The sequence below is a fragment of the Eublepharis macularius genome, chromosome 12 (genome assembly GCF_028583425.1).
Source record: "Eublepharis macularius isolate TG4126 chromosome 12, MPM_Emac_v1.0, whole genome shotgun sequence".
NCBI lineage: Eukaryota > Metazoa > Chordata > Lepidosauria > Squamata > Eublepharidae > Eublepharis > Eublepharis macularius.
Genome location: NC_072801.1, coordinates 33,717,775 through 33,736,190, shown reverse-complemented (window position 1 = coordinate 33,736,190; position 18,416 = coordinate 33,717,775). Strand labels below are relative to the sequence as shown.

At 45.9% G+C, this 18,416-nt stretch overlaps 1 protein-coding gene across 1 annotated transcript in view; it reads left to right on the top strand.

The window, feature by feature from the left end:
• The window catches only part of ZNF385C (zinc finger protein 385C), a 93,345-nt gene extending 76,709 nt beyond the window's left edge, over positions 1 to 16,636 (top strand). The window contains exons 4-8 of the mRNA XM_054994891.1: positions 3,791 to 3,959; positions 7,596 to 7,937; positions 11,849 to 12,027; positions 14,429 to 14,527; positions 16,415 to 16,636. Of these exons, the coding sequence (XP_054850866.1) occupies positions 3,791 to 3,959; positions 7,596 to 7,937; positions 11,849 to 12,027; positions 14,429 to 14,527; positions 16,415 to 16,636 (1,011 nt within the window). The remainder of the gene's footprint in view (positions 1 to 3,790; positions 3,960 to 7,595; positions 7,938 to 11,848; positions 12,028 to 14,428; positions 14,528 to 16,414) is intronic.
• The last annotated feature ends 1,780 nt before the right edge of the window (positions 16,637 to 18,416 follow it).

Genomic DNA, 18,416 nt, shown 5'->3' with positions numbered 1-18,416 from the left:
GTGCTGGCAGCCACACAGCAACTTGGTTTGGTGACCAGTGTGCAATTTGGACAGACTTTTCTTGAGGAGAGTCTGCTGGGGGACGAACGGCAAAAAAGCTCAAGATGGACTGGAGTTGGAGAGAGATAAAGATAGGTTGGCTGGTGGGTTGGAAGAAGAGAAGGCAACAGGGCTGCCAGAGAAGGGAAAGAAGAAATAGTGGGTAAGGAGGATACAAGCAAAAATGAGATGCCCTCCCACATTTATGATAACCTCTTAAAATTACCAAAGTACCTCTGAATGTATAGGGTTCTCTCTCCCCACCAGTGCTGAAATCGTAGGCAACCCCTATGTATCTGGAATGAGGGGAAGGACTTCCTTCTCTGCCTTCCTTTTCTGTCCTCATCGTGAGGCGCTACAGCTCAGGTGAGACACTGCCAAGGTTCCAGAAGGAGAGCAAGCTGATTGTGAAGAAAGGGAATCAAATCGCAACCTCAGCCTCCCCACTGTGGCCAGCTTGCTCATTTCCTGGATGGCGTCTCTGGTGGGTGCACAATTGCACGGTGGTCGTTTTACCCTCTCTTCCCTGTAGTCAGCTTGCTGTCTTCACAACAGACTCCTGGGACTAGGATGAGAGCACGGAGGCTGTGGAGAAGGATAGGGGGTCGTTGGAGAGGATGGACCTTTTGCATCCAGCACTGGCTCACAGTTCAGTGAGGCTAACAGCTTACCCTCCAGTCCCTCAGGCAGCAGCTGGTTCAAGGTGGGAACCTCCTGCCACTTGCAAGCTTCACCAAGTAATGGCCTTGCCTGCTTTCCTAGAATATAGGGTAGATGTCACATAGGGGAAGGGTGCTCAGAAGAGCCACAAGTGGTGTGTTGAAGAGCTACACATGCCTTCCCAAGCCATTGAGTGAGTACCATTGCTGTAGTGAAAGCAGTCGCCTGACGTGATGTCATTGCATTCAGTGTTTCATCATCTAGCTGCTCTTTGCAAGCCGCAGGGAAATGCTAAGTACGATGACCTCACTGTGCATGTATGTTTCTTTCTCTAGAGGACAAGAAATTTGGGTCAGCACCTGACATGCACCCTCTGCAATGCCTAGTTTGGGTGTCAGTCCCTCTTAAAAATTAGTTGAAGGTATTGAACAAACTTGCACAAAGCCGGTTTCCTGTAAAGGACTGGGAAACCCCTCTTGACCACCATGGTAGAAATCCAGGAGGATTAAAAGGAAGGAACAGGGGCATCTTCCATCCCACTCCATTGGTGACTTGGCAAGGAATGCCCAGGAGGCAGCAAGTACTCTAAAACACATTATTTATTGGCAGACCATCAAAGGGAAAGTTGGGTAAAAGGGAAAACAAACACTGGTTCAGATCCAAACCTGGCTGAACTTGCATCACATGATTACCTCTAGTGACCTAGATCTCAACAGAGAACAACCAGGGAAGGTATAAAGGACAGCACCAGAAAAAGGCCCACAAGCCACCACCCCACCCCACCCCTGGTTACTTCCCATATGGCTTAATAGTCAAACAGAAAAAAGCAACTATACATTGGGGAGGGGGAGAAAGTCTGGGGAAGCGTTTTCTGAGGGTGCTTTAATCCTGAGTAGAAAGCCCTGTGTCGGTGCTGCTGTGACCCACTGTGGGTGTCGTACTGGTAACTTGAGGGGTGCCAGGCTGGACTCCATTCCCAGCATTGTCCAAAGGAGGAAACCGCAGGGGAACCACCAGGCAAGTTTTTTCGCATCAGTAGGAGAGGCCAAGACAGAGGGTGCTACCTGGTTCCTGTACCAGTTTCTGGATCAGGCTCGCTTGCTAGTCTGAGTGACCGGGCCTCCAGCTTCCACACCATACAAATCAGCTTTTGTTTTGCTTCTCTCCTGTGTTTTCCTGCCCTGTGCTAGGCTCCTTCAGTGATGTGCTCTCTGCTACATTGCTGCCCGTCTACCCAAGCAGTGTGTCCTTTCTGGGTTTTTTCCTTTCTCCCTTTTTTCCCCTCTTCCCTCTCCTTTTTTGCCATAAGCTTCTCATTTCATGCTGTCATTTCTGCCTCCCCCCTCCCCATGCCGCGCACCCATATAATTCAATTCCTGGCATCCCTCACCGCCTGGCAAAGCAGAGATAAGGCATGTCGCCCCTGATTAAATGCAACCCATTACTGTTTCAAAAGGAGCTTTCAGGCAAAACAGAAATAAAAATGTACAGCTTCAAAAAAAAAAAAGTTCAGCGAACAGCTTTGCCATACAAAATAAAATAATATAGCTAAATATTTTCTCTGTAGGTAGGAGTAGAGAGGAGAGGGACAAGTCAACGATTGGCATGTTCCAGGATGCATGTCTGACATGCGGTGTGCGTTCACAGGCATGTGTGCCAGAGAGGGGGGGATTGTGCCTCTGCTTGCCTTTATTCTTCACTTGACAAGGATGAATAAATGATGAGTGCCCTGATGTCCCCAGCCTTTTTGGTGCTGATTTTTTAACAACAACAAAATGCCTCCCTCCCCTGGAAGGCTTGTGTTTTTAGCAGCCAGAGCCAATGCCCCCCCCATTGTCACTAGAAAGAATGAGGACGCTGCACGCAATTCATGGAAACTCTCATCCACCCTGAATTAAAATGAGAGTAACTTGGTGTTTTGACTTACTTTGTGCACTGTTTGAGAGGAATGATTTGCTGATGGGATGGGCAACCACTCCTCCATCATCTGCTTTTTCTGGGGGATGTTTTTAGCACATTGGAAGAGTTCTTATCGCCACATTTTATTCCCACATTCCTGAAATCCTGGCCAATTTCAGCTTTGTAGCATTAAAACCATGTCTGTTTTGTGTCTGCTGCCTTTCCGGTGTTTAAGGAGGGCCACAAACAAATGAAGTTACATTCTCTGGAGTCACTGCTGATCTATAATAATAATAACAACATTTGATTTATATACGGTCCTTCAGGACAACTTAACGCCCACTCAGAGCGGTTTAACAAAGTATGTCATTATTATCTTCACAACAACAATCACTCTGTGAGGCAGGTGGGGCTGAGAGAACTCTGAGAAGCTGTGACTGACCCCGGGTCAGCCAGCTGGTTTCAAGTGGAGGTTCTCCAGGGCCCTTTTCACACTCCATACCTGCTTCCAGAACATCGCAAAACGCAATGCAAAAAACGCGGAAGATAGCATCTTCTCGCGAGAGTTTTGCTCAATGTCGTGCAAGTTTTGTGCGACATCGCACAAAACTCTTGTGAGAAGATGCTATCTTCCGCGGTTTTTGCGCTGCGTTTCACTATGTTCTGGAAGCAGGTACGTAGTGTGAAAAGGGCCCTGATTAGAGTCTTGCCGCTCTTAACCACTACACCAAACTGGCTTTCAAGGTCAGTCTTGTCTGCTCTAACTGGCGGTAGTTTTCAAGGGTCTCAAGTAGGAAATCAGAGTAAAAGACAGCTAGCTGAGGCTCTATAGAGAGCTGCTGCTATTCAGTGCAGACAAGAACAAGAATCTGACTCTGGTTGGGGCAAGTCTGTGTGTAAGCAAGGGATGGGAGGGAACTGGAGGGCAGAATCTCTCACTCTGTTTTGCTCTAATGTTTCCTGCTACCTTATAAATGGAAGCAGGAAGCAAAAGTCTGCCCCCCTCCCCCGTCCAAGAGACAGCTTGCAGTTTCAGGAAGGTAGGTAAATCAGCCATCAGAATTGTTCCCTCCTGCTCTAGTTTTTCTTCAGTCTACCTACTATACAGCAGAATGGCCTTCACACACACACACACCCCACACACACCCTTTCCCCCATGGTTCACCGATCCTAATATTTGTGTCTTTCTCAGAATCAAGCCGAAGCACATTACAGAGGCCACAAGCATGCCCGGAGACTCAAAGCCATCGAAGCAGCAAAAAGCAAGCAGAAGGCATCTGAGAGGCACAGCAGCGGCCAAGACAAACCAGCTGACTTGGATGCCACACTGGACCTCACTGAAGACACTGCCAGCCACTCAGGTCAGCCAGGGCAGGGCCCCATAATCTGGGCTGGGAGGAGGCATTCTCAGGATAACTGGCAAGTCTTGGGAATTCTCCCCTTGAACACTGGGCTGGGATCAGGCTCTGGCTGCATTTGGAAAGTGATGTCGGCTGCATCCACAGGGCAAGGATTCTCCATTTTCCTGGCATTCTCTGTCACTGAATGTGCAGAGGTTTTTTTTAAAAAAAATAAAAATTTATTGGTGAGCGAATAAACAAAAGAAATTTTTCCCCAAATTTAATACATATAATCTCATTATTCCCCTTGCTCTATCCCCCCACCCTTTTCCTCCCCCCTCCCTATTGACTTCCAACAGCTTTTCAACCCTTAACCCTTCTTATTGCTTGAATCTAATTCATTTATATTTTCCTACCGCTTCTAGATCATAATATCTCTTACTCTAAGCACATTCTTATTTTTTTACATAAATTCTATCAAGCATACTATCAATATAGTATATATCATAACAATATAACACAATAGTATGGTATAATATATAGCCAGATTCTCAGTGTCTCTTACTTTAGACATTTTCTATTTCTCTTCTTTTAAATATATATTCCATCAAATATACTATCAATATAGTATATATCACGAAACTTAGATTGTATGCTATGCCACCAATGTAGCACAGCACACAACCCAATATAACCCAGCCACATAATATATTATAATATAATGTCTGATACGCTACCTTATTGTTTTATACTATATACTACGCACTGTATACCTCATTAATATATCTGTTTAACCATTTTCGTTGTCCCATATGTTCAATGTAAAATTCCTTTAACTGAATGTGCAGAGGTATTCACACTGGCAATGAAGCATCCACACAGGAGTTTTGTGCATCCTTTCCTCTATCAGTTGCTATTTCCCCCACACTGGAGGGCTTTTAAAAAAGAAATCAGGACTTGCTATTGCTCTACAGCCCAATAATGTTATAATTTTCTATTGCCATGATCCATTCGTTCCTCTGAATTCCAGGCTTTGGTTTTAAAAAAGAAGTCCAGTCTCTAGCCCTCTTCATTGAGGAGTTATCTTGGGGTTAGGAGGGGAAGGGAGTGCCGGGCAGGTTGATTGGATCGGCCAGGAAGCTGGCGTTGTCTTGACGGCATCAGCTCTGGAATGCGGTGGCTGCATTGAGATGCGTCCATTAGCTGTTCTGGACAGTCGGTACTTAGCTTCCATTCCGGGGCGGCTTCTGAGATATGCAGAGCGGGGCGAGGTCGGCCGCTGTGGACGTGACCAGCTCGCTTTCACGAAATGGCAACCTCAAAGTAAACTGTCCAGGCTGGCTCTTTACTGGTTGGGATCATGGCTTCTTCCTTGGCACGGCTTGGGCTTGCTAGCAGGCTGCCCAGTGGCGAGGGCAGACTCAGTGGCCGGCCTGCAAGGGGCTCTCCGCGGGAACTGACCAGGGGGTGCCTGGCCAGGCTTGTGGGGACTCCCTCCGGCTGGCACTGTGCTGCCGGCAGCGTGGCTCTGGGCCCAGGTGGGATAGGTGCCCAAGGAGGCAGGAGACAGACATGGATGGCACAGTCCATTGCAGCAAGGAGAACAGGAGATAGGCACAGGCAATGCTGCCCTAAAACAGAGTCTTTAGTAGATCTTTAAACAGCAACACAGGAAACTGACACAGTTCACGGCAAGCCTCATAACAGGAGGAGGAGGGGGTCCTTGGCAACACTATATCAAGGGTCCACAGGTTCTAGCTGGGCTTGACAGCCATCCAAATTATGAGGTTATCAAGCCCCTGCCCATTGTCAGCGCCTTGTCTAACAGCACGCTGTGATTGGGAAGGTATGCCAAGTTCCTCCAGAGGAGAGAAGAAGGTTAAGGATGATCTCCACCCCCCCCCCCCCGCTCCAAGCTCCATAGAAGTGCTAGAGCTCATCTGAGAGAATCTTCCTCTGAGGTACAGTCCAACATGAAGAAGCCCTGGCCCTTCTTCCAAGTCTGGCACTGGGGACAAGGATTCGTTTCACTTCCGCAGTATTTAAGATCCAGAGGAGTTAGCCATGTTAGTCTGTAGTCGCAAAATAGTAAAGAGTCCAGTAACACCTTTAAGACTAACCAACTTTATTGTAGCATAAACTTTCGAGAACCGCAGTTCTCAAAAGCTTATGCATCTGACAAAAAGAACTGTGGTTCTCGAAAGCTTATGCTACAGAAAAGTTGGTTAGTCTTAAAGGTGCTACTGGACAATATTTAAGAGTCTCAGAGCAGAACCACAAGTGACAAAAGGCACAGATTGGACACTTGTCAGCTTCCCTCAAGTTTTGATGGGAAATGTAGGCATCCTGGTCTCGCAGCTTCGCTCTCTGACTGCTGTCCAATGGACTTTTCAACTGTCACTTGTCCAACATTCCGCCAAGTTGCCTACATTTCCCATCAAAACTTGAGGGAAGCTGGCAAGTGTCCAATCTGTGCCTTTTGTCACTTGTGGTTCTGCTCTTAGAAGCACAGTGCAGCACAGGTGAGTTCCAGCTGTGCTCCAGAACTTGCGATTGTACACCTCCTCCAGATCCACACTGTGTTTCCAAGGTTCTTAAAGTGTTTCAGAAGTGCAGTGTGGCACAGACAAACCACAAATGGTTTCCCAAGCTTGGGAGCAGGGAGGAGACTGAGGGATCCCTTGCAGGAGTTGTGGATTCCTAGAGCACAATGTAACTGCTGGAATGATCCATCAAGTCCGTCCCTAGCTCCCTGTTCAGAGAGAGAGCTCGCCTCAACCGCATTTGCCGGGGAAAAGCAAGGACACTCACCAAGGCACGGTCTTCTGTGGATTCCTGGGTCAGACCAAACACAGCTTTCCCACCCCAGTGTTGTGTAAGAATTCGCTATAAGAATTCAATGTAGTCCCACAGGGATAGACAGCATTAGACAAATACACGGAGGATAGGTCTGTCAGTGGCGACTAGCCATGGTAACTAAAGGGAACATCCTCGTTCAGAAGCAGTGAACCTCTGAATACCAGTGCCAGGAGGCAACGTCAGGGCAAGGCCTTGGCCTTGATGCCTTACTTATTTGTTTAGCCTTCCAAGACAACTGGTTGGCTGCTGCTTGTTTGTTTGTTTGTTTAATTCAATTTGTATTCTGCCCTTCCCACAGCCTGCAGGCTCAGGGCAGATCACATACATCTAAAATGCACAATAATAATTTACATTAGATACATTTAAAATCACTTAAAACAATAATACAATATTTAAGTATTTAAAAATCTATAAAAGGCAGCACCAAAACAATCAGTCGCTGTTACCCATCAATCAATAGTTCACATTCAGCAGAGCAGCCGTGTGGTGGATGGTTCTGTGTGAAACAGTGTGCTGGAACAGGTGGACCACTGGTCTGATCCAGCAGGGTTCATCCTATGGAGCCAACAAGCTTTGGGAACTTTGTCTTGAGGGCGCTGGAAAATAAGGGAAGGCAAGTGGTTGGTCAGCGTGTGAGAGAAGATGCTGGACTACATGGACCAACGGTCTGATCCAATAGGGCTCTTCTTACGTTCATGCGTAAATCACTTCTCCATTGGAATGTACCTGAAATGGAAATACTTTAAGGCCTTCTTGAAGCATCTTTCAACCGCATGTGTCTTTTTTCTCCTTTGTTAGCACAACCCAATGGCCTGATGGGATTGAAGCAGCCGACGGCAGAGCAGTACAGCCTGGTGCTGATGCCCCCACTAGAGGAGTCCCCTGCCGAGCTCACGAGTAACGTCCTGCCCCTGGTCTCCCCACCCATTTCAGAGCCCTCAGAGGGAGCACCGGACACTGCAAGCATGGCCTCCTCATCGGCGGCCCCTGGAGCAGAGACTCCAGCCACTGAATCAGGCAGCACCATCAGCTCAGGGCCGGAGGGGGAGAAAGAAGGGAAGAAAACCAAGCAACACTTGTTCTGTCCCACTTGCAAGGTGACTGTCAACTCTGCCTCCCAGCTGGAAGCTCATAACTCTGGTAAGCAGCCCTTCACTGGTTCGGGGATGGGTGGACATTGCAAGAGATGAGTGTGATTGTTGCAAGGGATGGGACTGATGGTTGGAGCCTAGTGGAGATAGCCCATAACATAAAGAATAACTCACTAAAACAGGGTGGCAACTTTTTAAAAAGTTGGTCTTCTAAGCATGCACTCTAACAACAGTCCCTGCCAAAAATCAGCACACACAAAAAATAGTGCAGATCTACCTGGAGGCCCATGGGCAACCCAGCCTGAGGGACCCAAATCTAAAGTGAAGACCACTGGATTAGACCAGAAGCTGTCCATTCCAAGTCATTATTCCCATGGCTTGCATGTAGGGCTGCCAACTCTGGGATTTTCTCTTTCCTTGTTATAGCCGTAGAATCATCCAACTCATGATATTGTATCAGAGCTAATGCTGTGACAGAGCTGTAGACTTAGCCTTTGTCTCCTCGTCTTTTCTGATTTTTTTTCTCCTTTTAAAAAATGTACCTGCCACATATTGTACCAAAGCAGCCCCCAGTTTTGGGCTTGAAGATTTCCAGTTAATGTCTCATATTGAATAGATATGCAAGCTCTGTTCAGGACCTGAATTTAAGTTTCAGCACTGTTTCAGAGTTCCATTTAGTCCCTAAAAAGTTTTAACCACTGGTTTGGAATTTTGGAGCCAATCTGAGGTGATCTGCAGGAAAGTCAGTGAGCATTAAGCTGTACAAGGAGTGGAAGACGTAACTGGGAAGCCAAGAGGATAGGATGGGACACAGAAAATCCCTGCCTTGAGCCCGGGAGTGTCTTGCGGATGCTGCTGTCTGCCAGTCCCTTCCAAAAACATTTGCCTGATTATCAGTGAAAAGTAAGAATTGCTTCCAGGAGACCATGACCATTTTCACACGTCTTACCTGCCGCTGGAACATCACGCAAAACACCTGGAAGACAGTGTCTTCTTGTGCAAAATCGCACCAGAAAAAGGGCTATGTCTTTCATGCTGCACATTGCACTCTACTTGGTCCAATATGTTGGAGAGCCAGTTTGGTGTAGTGGTTAAGAGCAGCCGGACTCTGATCTGGGGGTTTGATTCCCCGTTCCTCCACTTGAAGCAAGCTGGGTGCCTGTGGGTTAGTCATAGCTCTTCCAGAGCTTTCTCAGCTCTACCCACCTTACAGGGTGATTGTTGTGGGGATAATAATAACATACTTTGTAAACCACTCTGAGTGGGCATTAAGTTGTCCTGAAGGGTGGTATATAAATCGAATGTTATTATTATTATATTATTATTTCCATATCTTCAAAGGAAACACGTCTCTGCGTTTCAGTCTTTGCAGAAATCAGGGTGTAACCTAACTAAGTCTGCATCACACCCTCTCCTGTTCCATCTCATGCTTCCACAGGTATCAGATTTCAGTTTTGTATCATGCCTGGCAACGGCTGCTAAGGTTACCAGCTTTTCAGACTGGTCCCTGTAATAATCCATTTCATCTGTAGCAATTACCAGGTGATGTTGTTTAGCTCCATGCCATGAAAAACTTCAGCTGCCCATTTCTGCATATTGAACCTTCATTCAAGGGACAGGATGTTTTCCCCTAACCAGCTGGCAGCCGAAACAGCTCCCCCTACTATTCAGCCTGATACAGAGTCCTGATGAACTTGAAAGAAAGCTTGCTCCCTTGGGGTTGATGTATTAGAGAGCCAGTGTAGTGGTTAGAGTGTCAGATTAGGATTGGGGAGGCCCAGGTTCAAATCCTTAGTCCACCAGGGAAGTTTGCTGAGTGACCTTGGGCTAGTCACATGCTCTCAGCCTAACTTTCTTCACAGGGGTGTTGTGAGGATAAAATGGACGAGAGAACAGTGGAGGCCGCTTTGAGTCCTCCTTGGGGAGAAAGGAGGGAGTATAAATGAAGTAAAGAAATACAGCCAATTTTGTTGTCTTGTTAAAAGTATAATGCTACAGTTGCTTGTAAATTTTGTATAGATTTCACTGTTGGTGAAATAAAAGAAACCAGTGTGAGAGAATGGTTAGAGTGTTGGACTATGATCTAGGAGACCCAGGTTCCAATCTGCACTCTGCTGTAGAACCTCTCTAGGTTATGTTGGGCCAGTCACACCGCCTCCACCTAACCTACCTCACAGGATTGTTGTGAGGACAAATGGAGGATAGGCGGACAATGTGAGCTGCTTTGAGTTCTCGCTGGGGAGGAAGGTGTGGTCTAAATGAAGTAAATGAATAAATAATGTCGCTGGCTCCCTTTATTCCTAGGACTGTCATTTTGCTGTCTTAAGTGTTGGAAGAAGAGAAGAAATCAAAATAATGAGTGTATAGAATAAACAAAAGCCAATTTGTTTAGCTTTGCTTTCTGGATCCTTCTCTTCCATTTCAATATTAGCGAAGGAAGATAGTGCAAGGGTGACCCCTAGAGGTTGCTTGAAATCTCAGAGGGTTTCTCAGGTTGATCAAATCCCTTGTGCTTTTCCCAGTTTCACACATTAGTAACTCAAAGAACCCCAATTTTTAAAAATTTTATGTATGGATGTATATATAGTTAACAATCAGATGCCCCAGCAGTTTGAGCAGAATGAGTCTCACAAATGCCACCCTCTATTTCCACCCCCGCATAAAGCCCCTGCTGCCGCAGCCAAAGTAATACCAGGATTGGTATCAGATAGCAGGGAAGACATAATAGAACCAAGAGAAACCTCAGAAACTATTACTGGCTGCATTCAAAGATCTCTCAGAGGGTGACCAACACACAATCAAAGGAAAAAATGAGGTAAAGTTTCAGTCGCCCAGACCCACAAACACACAGTCTATCAAGTAGAGTAATCCTTGGACTCTACCTGCCAAAAGAGTGGAGGGAGAAAAGCATTTCACCTAGCCAAATGAAAAGCCCTCTGATGTTTGGGCACAGTCAGCTGATGAAAATAAGATGGAAGAATAAAGGGGGGGAGCTAACACCAAAAAACCAACATAGATCATATACTCTGAACCCTACAAAGGGTGTCTAATGCCGCCAGTGCTCTGTCTAAGCACCCTTTGGCCCAATAGACAGGAGGAATGGAAAGCCCTAAAAAAGAAAGTTTTCATTCAAGATTGGACCACCAATGTGAAACAGAAGGATCTTACTGTAAGAAAGAAAACTAGTAATATGCACAGAAAACAAGACCTTCCCAAAAAAAAAAGTAAAAAACCATCTTCTAAGCTTGGCATGCCACTGATCCAAAGCCCGTTTTGATGTTTAAAATGTGGTCCTTCACATCCTCTCCTCCTCCTTCAGTGGCACATGCTGAATTGCCCCCTTTTCAAAGTTCATGTGGCAACCTGTGTATGCCCCACTGATCTTCCCTCTTCTTATGTGTATAACAAATAAGCGACACTTTAATGCTTTAGAAAAGCAAGCATAAGTAGAATGTTTGTACTGTCTGGCCCATGGTGGACAAGGTTGGGTCTCAGAGGGTTGTTAATTCAATGGGGTCACAATTCGAAAGACTCTGGCTCAAGTTCCAGTCGGTCTCATCCTTTGCTCTGATTGGAAGGGACTTTGCAGTAGAGAGAGCAAGAAACCTCCTTGTTGGTTAATAACTTCTAGCCAGAGATTGACTGAACGGGGGTCAGAGGGGGACCTGGAGAATCCTGCAGAGCTTCTCATAGAAATAGAAAAAGACCAGATTCATGCACATGGTTGGTTGGTTGGTTGGGCTGTCTGTCTCTCTGTCTGTCTCTTCCCCTTCCCAAAACCCTTTGCATGTGGAAATAGAATGAAAAACAACTCAGGGGAAAGAGGACTTTATATCGCTTTCTTGTCACCTTCATTTTGATATCTTTGGATCCTCACTCTGTTTTCGATTTTTTGCCACTGTACGGCATGCAAGAAGAATTGAGTTGTTTTATCAAATGAGTTTTCTCTTTGTTTCCTAGGAGCAAAGCACAAGTCAATGCTGGAAGGGCAGGCAGTTTTGCCAAGACGAGGCAGGGCGAAGGTCCTCTCGCGAGTGGGGCACAAGCCCAAGCGCATCGGCAGCAAAGGCATCCAAAACAAGGCCTTCCAATGCCAGGCATGCGAGATTTATGTCAACTCGGAAACCCAGCTCAAACAGGTCAGTAAACAGTCTAGGCTGGAAAGGGCTACTCAGGCGGGCTGCAGTGTTATGATTAGAAAGGTGCTGAATGTTCGCTTGTCTTGATTTTACAGGGTGGGCCCAATGGTTTCCTGCAGGGGGGGGTAGCTTTAAATATTTCTTCATTGGGATTCTTAGCTGTTCACAGCTCTTAATGCCCCTCTTTGTACCATTTTTATGGCTTATCCTTGGAGAGATCCCAGCCATTCAGAGACCACTGATGTCACAGTCCTATATAATCTCATGAAGCTGTCTTCTATTAAGTCAGAGCCTTGGTCTATCCAGGTTAGTCTTGTCTCCTGTCACTCACCTTTTCCACGCAGGGACAAGCTTGTGTAGTTTCCTTGTTGCTTCTGTGGCTGGTAATAGAGCACAGTAGCCATGGAACTTCCTCATGGCAGGCTTCCCTGGAGGTTGTTTTCAAATTGGTAATTTAACAGCATTATAGTATTATACTAAATTCTGCATCAAGTTTCCAGTGTCCATTTAAAAAAATGTAAATCACTAGCTTTGTGGAAATAGCTTTCCTCCATATATATCAGCAAGAAAAGGGGCTAGAGATTTTTTTAAAATGAAAGCTGGGAATTCAGAGAACCTGATGCATATTTTGGTTAATTGTATATCATTATAGTGCTATTCAATTGCTGATTTTTAAGAACCCTCTGCAGTAGGGAGAGGAAATGGCTGCCATGAGGAAAATCCCTGCTGTGTATGCAGACCAGGAAAATACAGACTTTTCCATCTACATGGCAGCCACCCAAGCATTTGCTGTGATCTTTCCCAAAACTTTGGAGTAAAGCAGGTTTGAGAAAGAGTGTATAAAAGCTAGGGAAACCCCAGGAGTTGCAAGAATGCACCAGGATGCTTTGGGGAAGCAGGAAAAAAAACACTTCCAACAGCATTGAACTTGGGGGACATAATCCTTGTGGAAAAACTGAGAGCCAAACTACAAGTGACGTCGTACACAGGTTGGACACTAGTCGGCTTCCCTCAAGTTTTGATGGGAAATGTAGGCGCCCTGGTTTTACAGCTTGGCTCTCCATTATAGCTGCAAGACCAGGATGCCTACATTTCCCATCAAAACTTGAGGGAAGCCGACTAGTGTCCAACCTGTGTAAGACGTCACTTTTAGTTTGGCTCTCACTGGCAGCTGATCTCTGGCATTTCAGTTCTTTCATATCACCTACTCCCTGATCTTTTTTAACTGGTGATGCTGGAGATTGACCCTGGGACATTCTGCATGCCAAGCAAGTGCTCTGCCATTTAGCCACAGCCCCTCCCCAATCAGATTTGGCCAGATGATGATGTCACTGAGAATAAATCATACCAGTTCAGAGTGAGGGCACTGTTTTTTGGATTTGATGGTCCTTGCTCTAAATGGGTGTGAGCTTTGGCTCCTTTTACAAGCTGACCTGGAAAAATCACCAAGGGAATGGGGGAGGGTGCCACTGCAGAAAACATTTGGGGGGGGGAAATCCTCTCCCTATTCCAGTTTAGTCCTAGTTACAAAGTTGCTATGAGTTTAATGATGAATTGAAATATCTCTACAAGCAGAAATTATATGAATTTGAATTAAAAGCAAGCTGTGCTCAGATAACATGTAGCCATCAAGAAAAAGCTGCTTCCAGAAGAGCAAGCTGAAAAGCAGTGCTGGGGGCATTGGGGTACCTGACCTTACTTCCACCCTCCATGAATGTGTAAGAACAACAACAACAAGCCATATAGCACTTGTAAAAATTGATAAAATGTGCAGGCTTCCTGAAAGATGAGAGGCAGGATCCATTGTGATTCCATTTGCTGGTACTCTTTCTTTCTTTCTTTCTTTCTTTCTTTCTTTCTTTCTTTCTTTCTTTCTTTCTTTCTTTCTTTCTTTCTTTCTTTCTTTCTTTCTTTCTTTCTTTCTTTCTTTCTTTCTTTCTTTCTTACACTCTCACACAAAAGAAAAGCCACACTCAGATGCTTTTATTTCTGAGGGTTGGGGGACAGAAATATTCCCCAACAGGTATAAATGCAGCTTTGGGGAGGTTTGATCTTTTCAGCAACAAAATAGCTGGGGAGGAAAGGGTTAAAGCTTCCCTCTTTATCACCCACTCCTCAAACTTACACACATGCAATGATCTCCTCTTTGATAAAACAGTCCTGGGGGCTGCATTTGCAGGGAAGGAAAAATGGTTTAAAATAAAATGGTTTAAAACAAACACAGAAGCCCTCAGCTGTCTGCTGGTTATTGGCTAATGGCTAAATTATTGGCCAATGAGTCACCTATTACGGGATCTGTCTGCCCACCTATGACCTTAAATGCTTCTTTGGGGAGATCTTGCAGGTCCTCCTTCTCTTTCAATGCACAGCTCTGAGAGCATTCTTGTTTCTCTGCCCACAGCACATGAGCAGCAGGCGGCACAAGGACAGGTTGGCAGGAAAGCCCCCAAAGCCCAAATACAACCCATATAGCAAGCTGCAGAAGAATGCAGCCCTGGCAGTGAGTATTTTGAAGGTATTTGTCACTGAATGCACAAACTGACTACTCAGCCTCAAGGCAACGTTTGGAGGGGTTGGTGGGTGTTTCCCATGGATGCTGGTTTATTCTGGGGAAGGCCATTTCCCATCGCCCTGCTAGTCCATGGAGAATTACGAAGGCTGCACAGCTTTCTCCTACAGCAGAGTAGTGGATGTTGTTGCCAGCAATGTGGAAATGAGAGGGTGATAGGTATGTGTCTGGGGACACCACCATTTCACTAGTGGATGAGAGGGTTATAAATTCAGGTGCCTCCTTTTTCTGTGTGTCAATCATTGTGCGCTGAGTTATCAGCATAGTGGCATTAATTGCCGTGAGATGTTGTGTCCGGTGCGAATGCAGATCGTTAGTGAAGGATCACTCTGTCAGTGATAGGTACCACCAACAGGCCCCCATGTTCAGAGAGCATACACTAACAACCACACACACTGGGTATCTCCACTGAGTCCTTCTTTGCCAGGTGTGTGATTAGATAGATTGACTTGGATAGGCAGAAGAATGAAATCCCAGCCAGAGCAAGCTTTTTCCCCAAGGGCGAGGAAAGTTGCACCTGCTTGAAATCCCCTCTAGCACATCTGACCATGCAGATTTGGGAGGTGGAAGGTCACTCTTAACAGGCCCTAAGTCTGATTCAGCAACACAATTTATCAGGTTCTTATGATCGCTGCACCTCAAAGTTGTGGGTGAAGTCATACACCAATAATATGCAAGAAATCAGATCCCGTCTGCCCAGAGTACGCACCCAGAGAGGAAGATTCACTGCTCTGGCAGTGTTGTCTCCTTCCAGGGAACCTCCACCAGGTGTGTGTACTCAGCACTGAGGGTTCTTCTGCTTCTGTGTAGGGATCATGCAATCATTCCAGACTTAGCCAAATTATCTGCATTCAATGGAGGATATCTGTTTGCAACTCTGCATACATCACTATGCTGTGCTTGCTCTTTTCCAGTCTTGACACAAGCCCCAAACTTTAGCTTATATAGTAATATGGGGGCAGGGGAAGAAGTTACTCTTAAATACCCCAAAAGTAAAACTTTTCAAGTATAAGAGAAGTCTGTCTCCAACTTTCATTCCAGAAAATTGTGCCAACCATCAGATGTTTGAGGGTTTAAGCCGAGGATACAGTTAGAGTTGTGTGTCTAGCTTTGTTTTGTTTTTTTAAAAAAACAGCAGGTATGCAGGAGCCCAGTTCGGATGGGGGAGCATGGCTTGAATGGAGGGAGGGTGTTAGGTCTTTCCCCTGTACCATTTTCTTGAACTAGAAACACCTTGGGGAGCAGCTGTTTGCCCCACTGGGAAAGGAAAAGTATATGGTGCTGGATTACCAGGACAGAAGTTAAGAAGTGGGCCTGTGCACACCTCAGGAGTAAGTTTTAAAAAACATTGGGAGCTCTAGGCATGTGATTTCCATGAAATCATGTAGGTAGAGCCTGAGATTCACTGATTTTGCTGTTCTATAGGCTTTTAAATTTCAAATTGAAACTCAGAAAAGACAGATTTTGTCCATATGTACTGGGATATGGGGCTGAGACGTGTGTGGAATAAGTAAATGTCAACAGGAACACTGACTATAATGTGAATCTAGGCCCCAGTTGTTGGTTTCTTACTGGGACTTGAGGTACTTTCTCTCTAAAGAGAGGAAAGCTGAAACTTCAGACGAAAAACCCCTACACCTGGTAGTGTATGACTATGGTTTCTCACTGTAACAGAAGTATCCTCTACACATGCTCAAGGACATCCTTGTCTTGTTAATTTGTGTATTTGGGACGGAGCTGGGGCTTTCAGCATTTGATTGGCTCATATGGTTGTGTGTGTCTCTGTGTTTCCCATCCACCCCCTTCTTACCTCCACAGTCCAAGCTGGCTCTGCAGAAGCACCTCACAAAGACCCTGGCTGCACGGTTCCTGCCAAGTCCCTTCGCTCCAGCCACCGTGTGCACTCTGCCCAGCCCGCTAACGCTGCGACCAGCTGCTGCTACCCTCTTCCAAGCTCCCCTGTTTGGACCAGCGCTTTTCCGAACCCCGCCAGGCCCTGTGAGGGCAGCTACGGGCCCCATTGTCTTTGCCCCCTACTAGAGAACCTCAGCACCTTTTTGGTTCAGTCAGGTTAACTGGCATTAGGGAAAGCAAGGGGAACCAATGCAGAGAAAATGGGGGGCAGTAGATCAAGGCTATTTTTCAGGCAAAGGCAAATTGGAAACTTTCTTGGATTTTTATCAGGAATTGCTTTGCTTGTAGGAGTTTCTGCCTGCATCAGTTGGTTCATGCTTTGGAGTAAGGAGTTAGGCTCCTTCCCAAATACTCCTCCCCATTAAATTCTGACAATCCCATAACGCACCGATCTTTTGGCATTGGCCAGCAATACACAAGCACAATTGTACTTATTCAGGGGTAGGGGTGGGGTGGGGGGGAGCTGGAGGAATGTTCCAGATTTCAGAACATATTGGTTAATTAGAAGTCTGGACAACTGGAAGTGCCATTTTATACTGAGTTGCCATGATCCAGGAATCATATGTGAGATTGTTAAATGAATAACAAAGTTCTCGTCTCTGGGTGGTATTGTAAGATTCAATGATTCCCCCCTTTTAAGAGAAGGCACCATGATATCCCTGTGCTAGCCAAGAAACTGAACTGTTTTTCCAGACAAGGGGGAAGAATTGCCACTAAGCGTGATACGCAGGGGAATCTCTCTAGTTCCAACAAAATTATGCCCACAGAAAAATAGTATAATTTGCACCCTGTTCTCTCAAGCCTTAATGTTTGATCCCAAAATGAAAGCCCATTGGCAGAAATCTAAAACTTTTAATTTTCCAAATGACCAACTGATTTTCAGTTTAAAAAACTGGGAAGCCCAGAGTCTGTTCTCCTTCTGGATGAGGAGTGCATGTCTACCTGTCTGTGTGAAAAGATACTGCATGGCTTATGAAGGGAAGGTGGAACTCAGAAAGTGTTGTCTTTTTCAAAAATTCTTTTTATCTCTAGTCTTGGAAAGAGACTGGAGCTTGGATGCAAAGAGGGGGTCCCCACTCCTAGGGCTTATATGGGTCTGAGGATTTTTTATACTTTAGGTGACTTTTGGGTTTGCCATAAATACAGCACTGTTTCTGTAATAGAGTATGAAGGGGATGGCAATTGTTGTGGATCCACCATGCTTTCTTAAGGTTTGAACATTCAGATTTCCTAGGTTGGGAAATTCCTGGAGATTTGGCAGTGGAGCCTGTAGAAGGGAGGGGCCTCAGTGGAGTATAATGTCATAGAGTCCACACTCCAGAGCAGCCATTTTCTCCAGAGGAACTGATCTCTGTGGTCTGGAAATCAGTTGTAATTCCAGAAGATCTTCAGGTCCCACCTGGAAATTGGCAACCTTGTTTTCCTCTTTATAATTAGTGCTCACCACACAAAACACTATACTGTGGACTAGCAGCAACAGCAAAAGGGAGAAGAAAGTATGGCGCCACCTCTATAGAGGTCTGCCAATGCTCTTGGGGAGCATTGGCACCATCCTCATTATGCTGCTCTAAGCAGTCACTTGGGTGGCTTTGGCAGGAGAAACTGGCCTTGGAGCAGGAGAGGATCATGAGATCTCAAGTCCCCCTCCCAAGACTGGACTTCAGTGCCCAATATCACAGCATGCTGTGAATGGAGATCAGGTGTCTGCAAAACAGGAAAGCAAAGAAAAGACCCCAACAGGCTTGTTGGTTAATTGGGCTTGAATGAAACCAGGCAGCCAGCCAGCCGAGTACAGTGCAGAGCATGAGCAAACCCAGTCCGCTGCTGAGTCTTCTGAGTTGTCCTTGAAGGAAGGTTTGGCAGCCAATGTCTAACTGCAATATACCTTACCACTGCGGGGGAATGG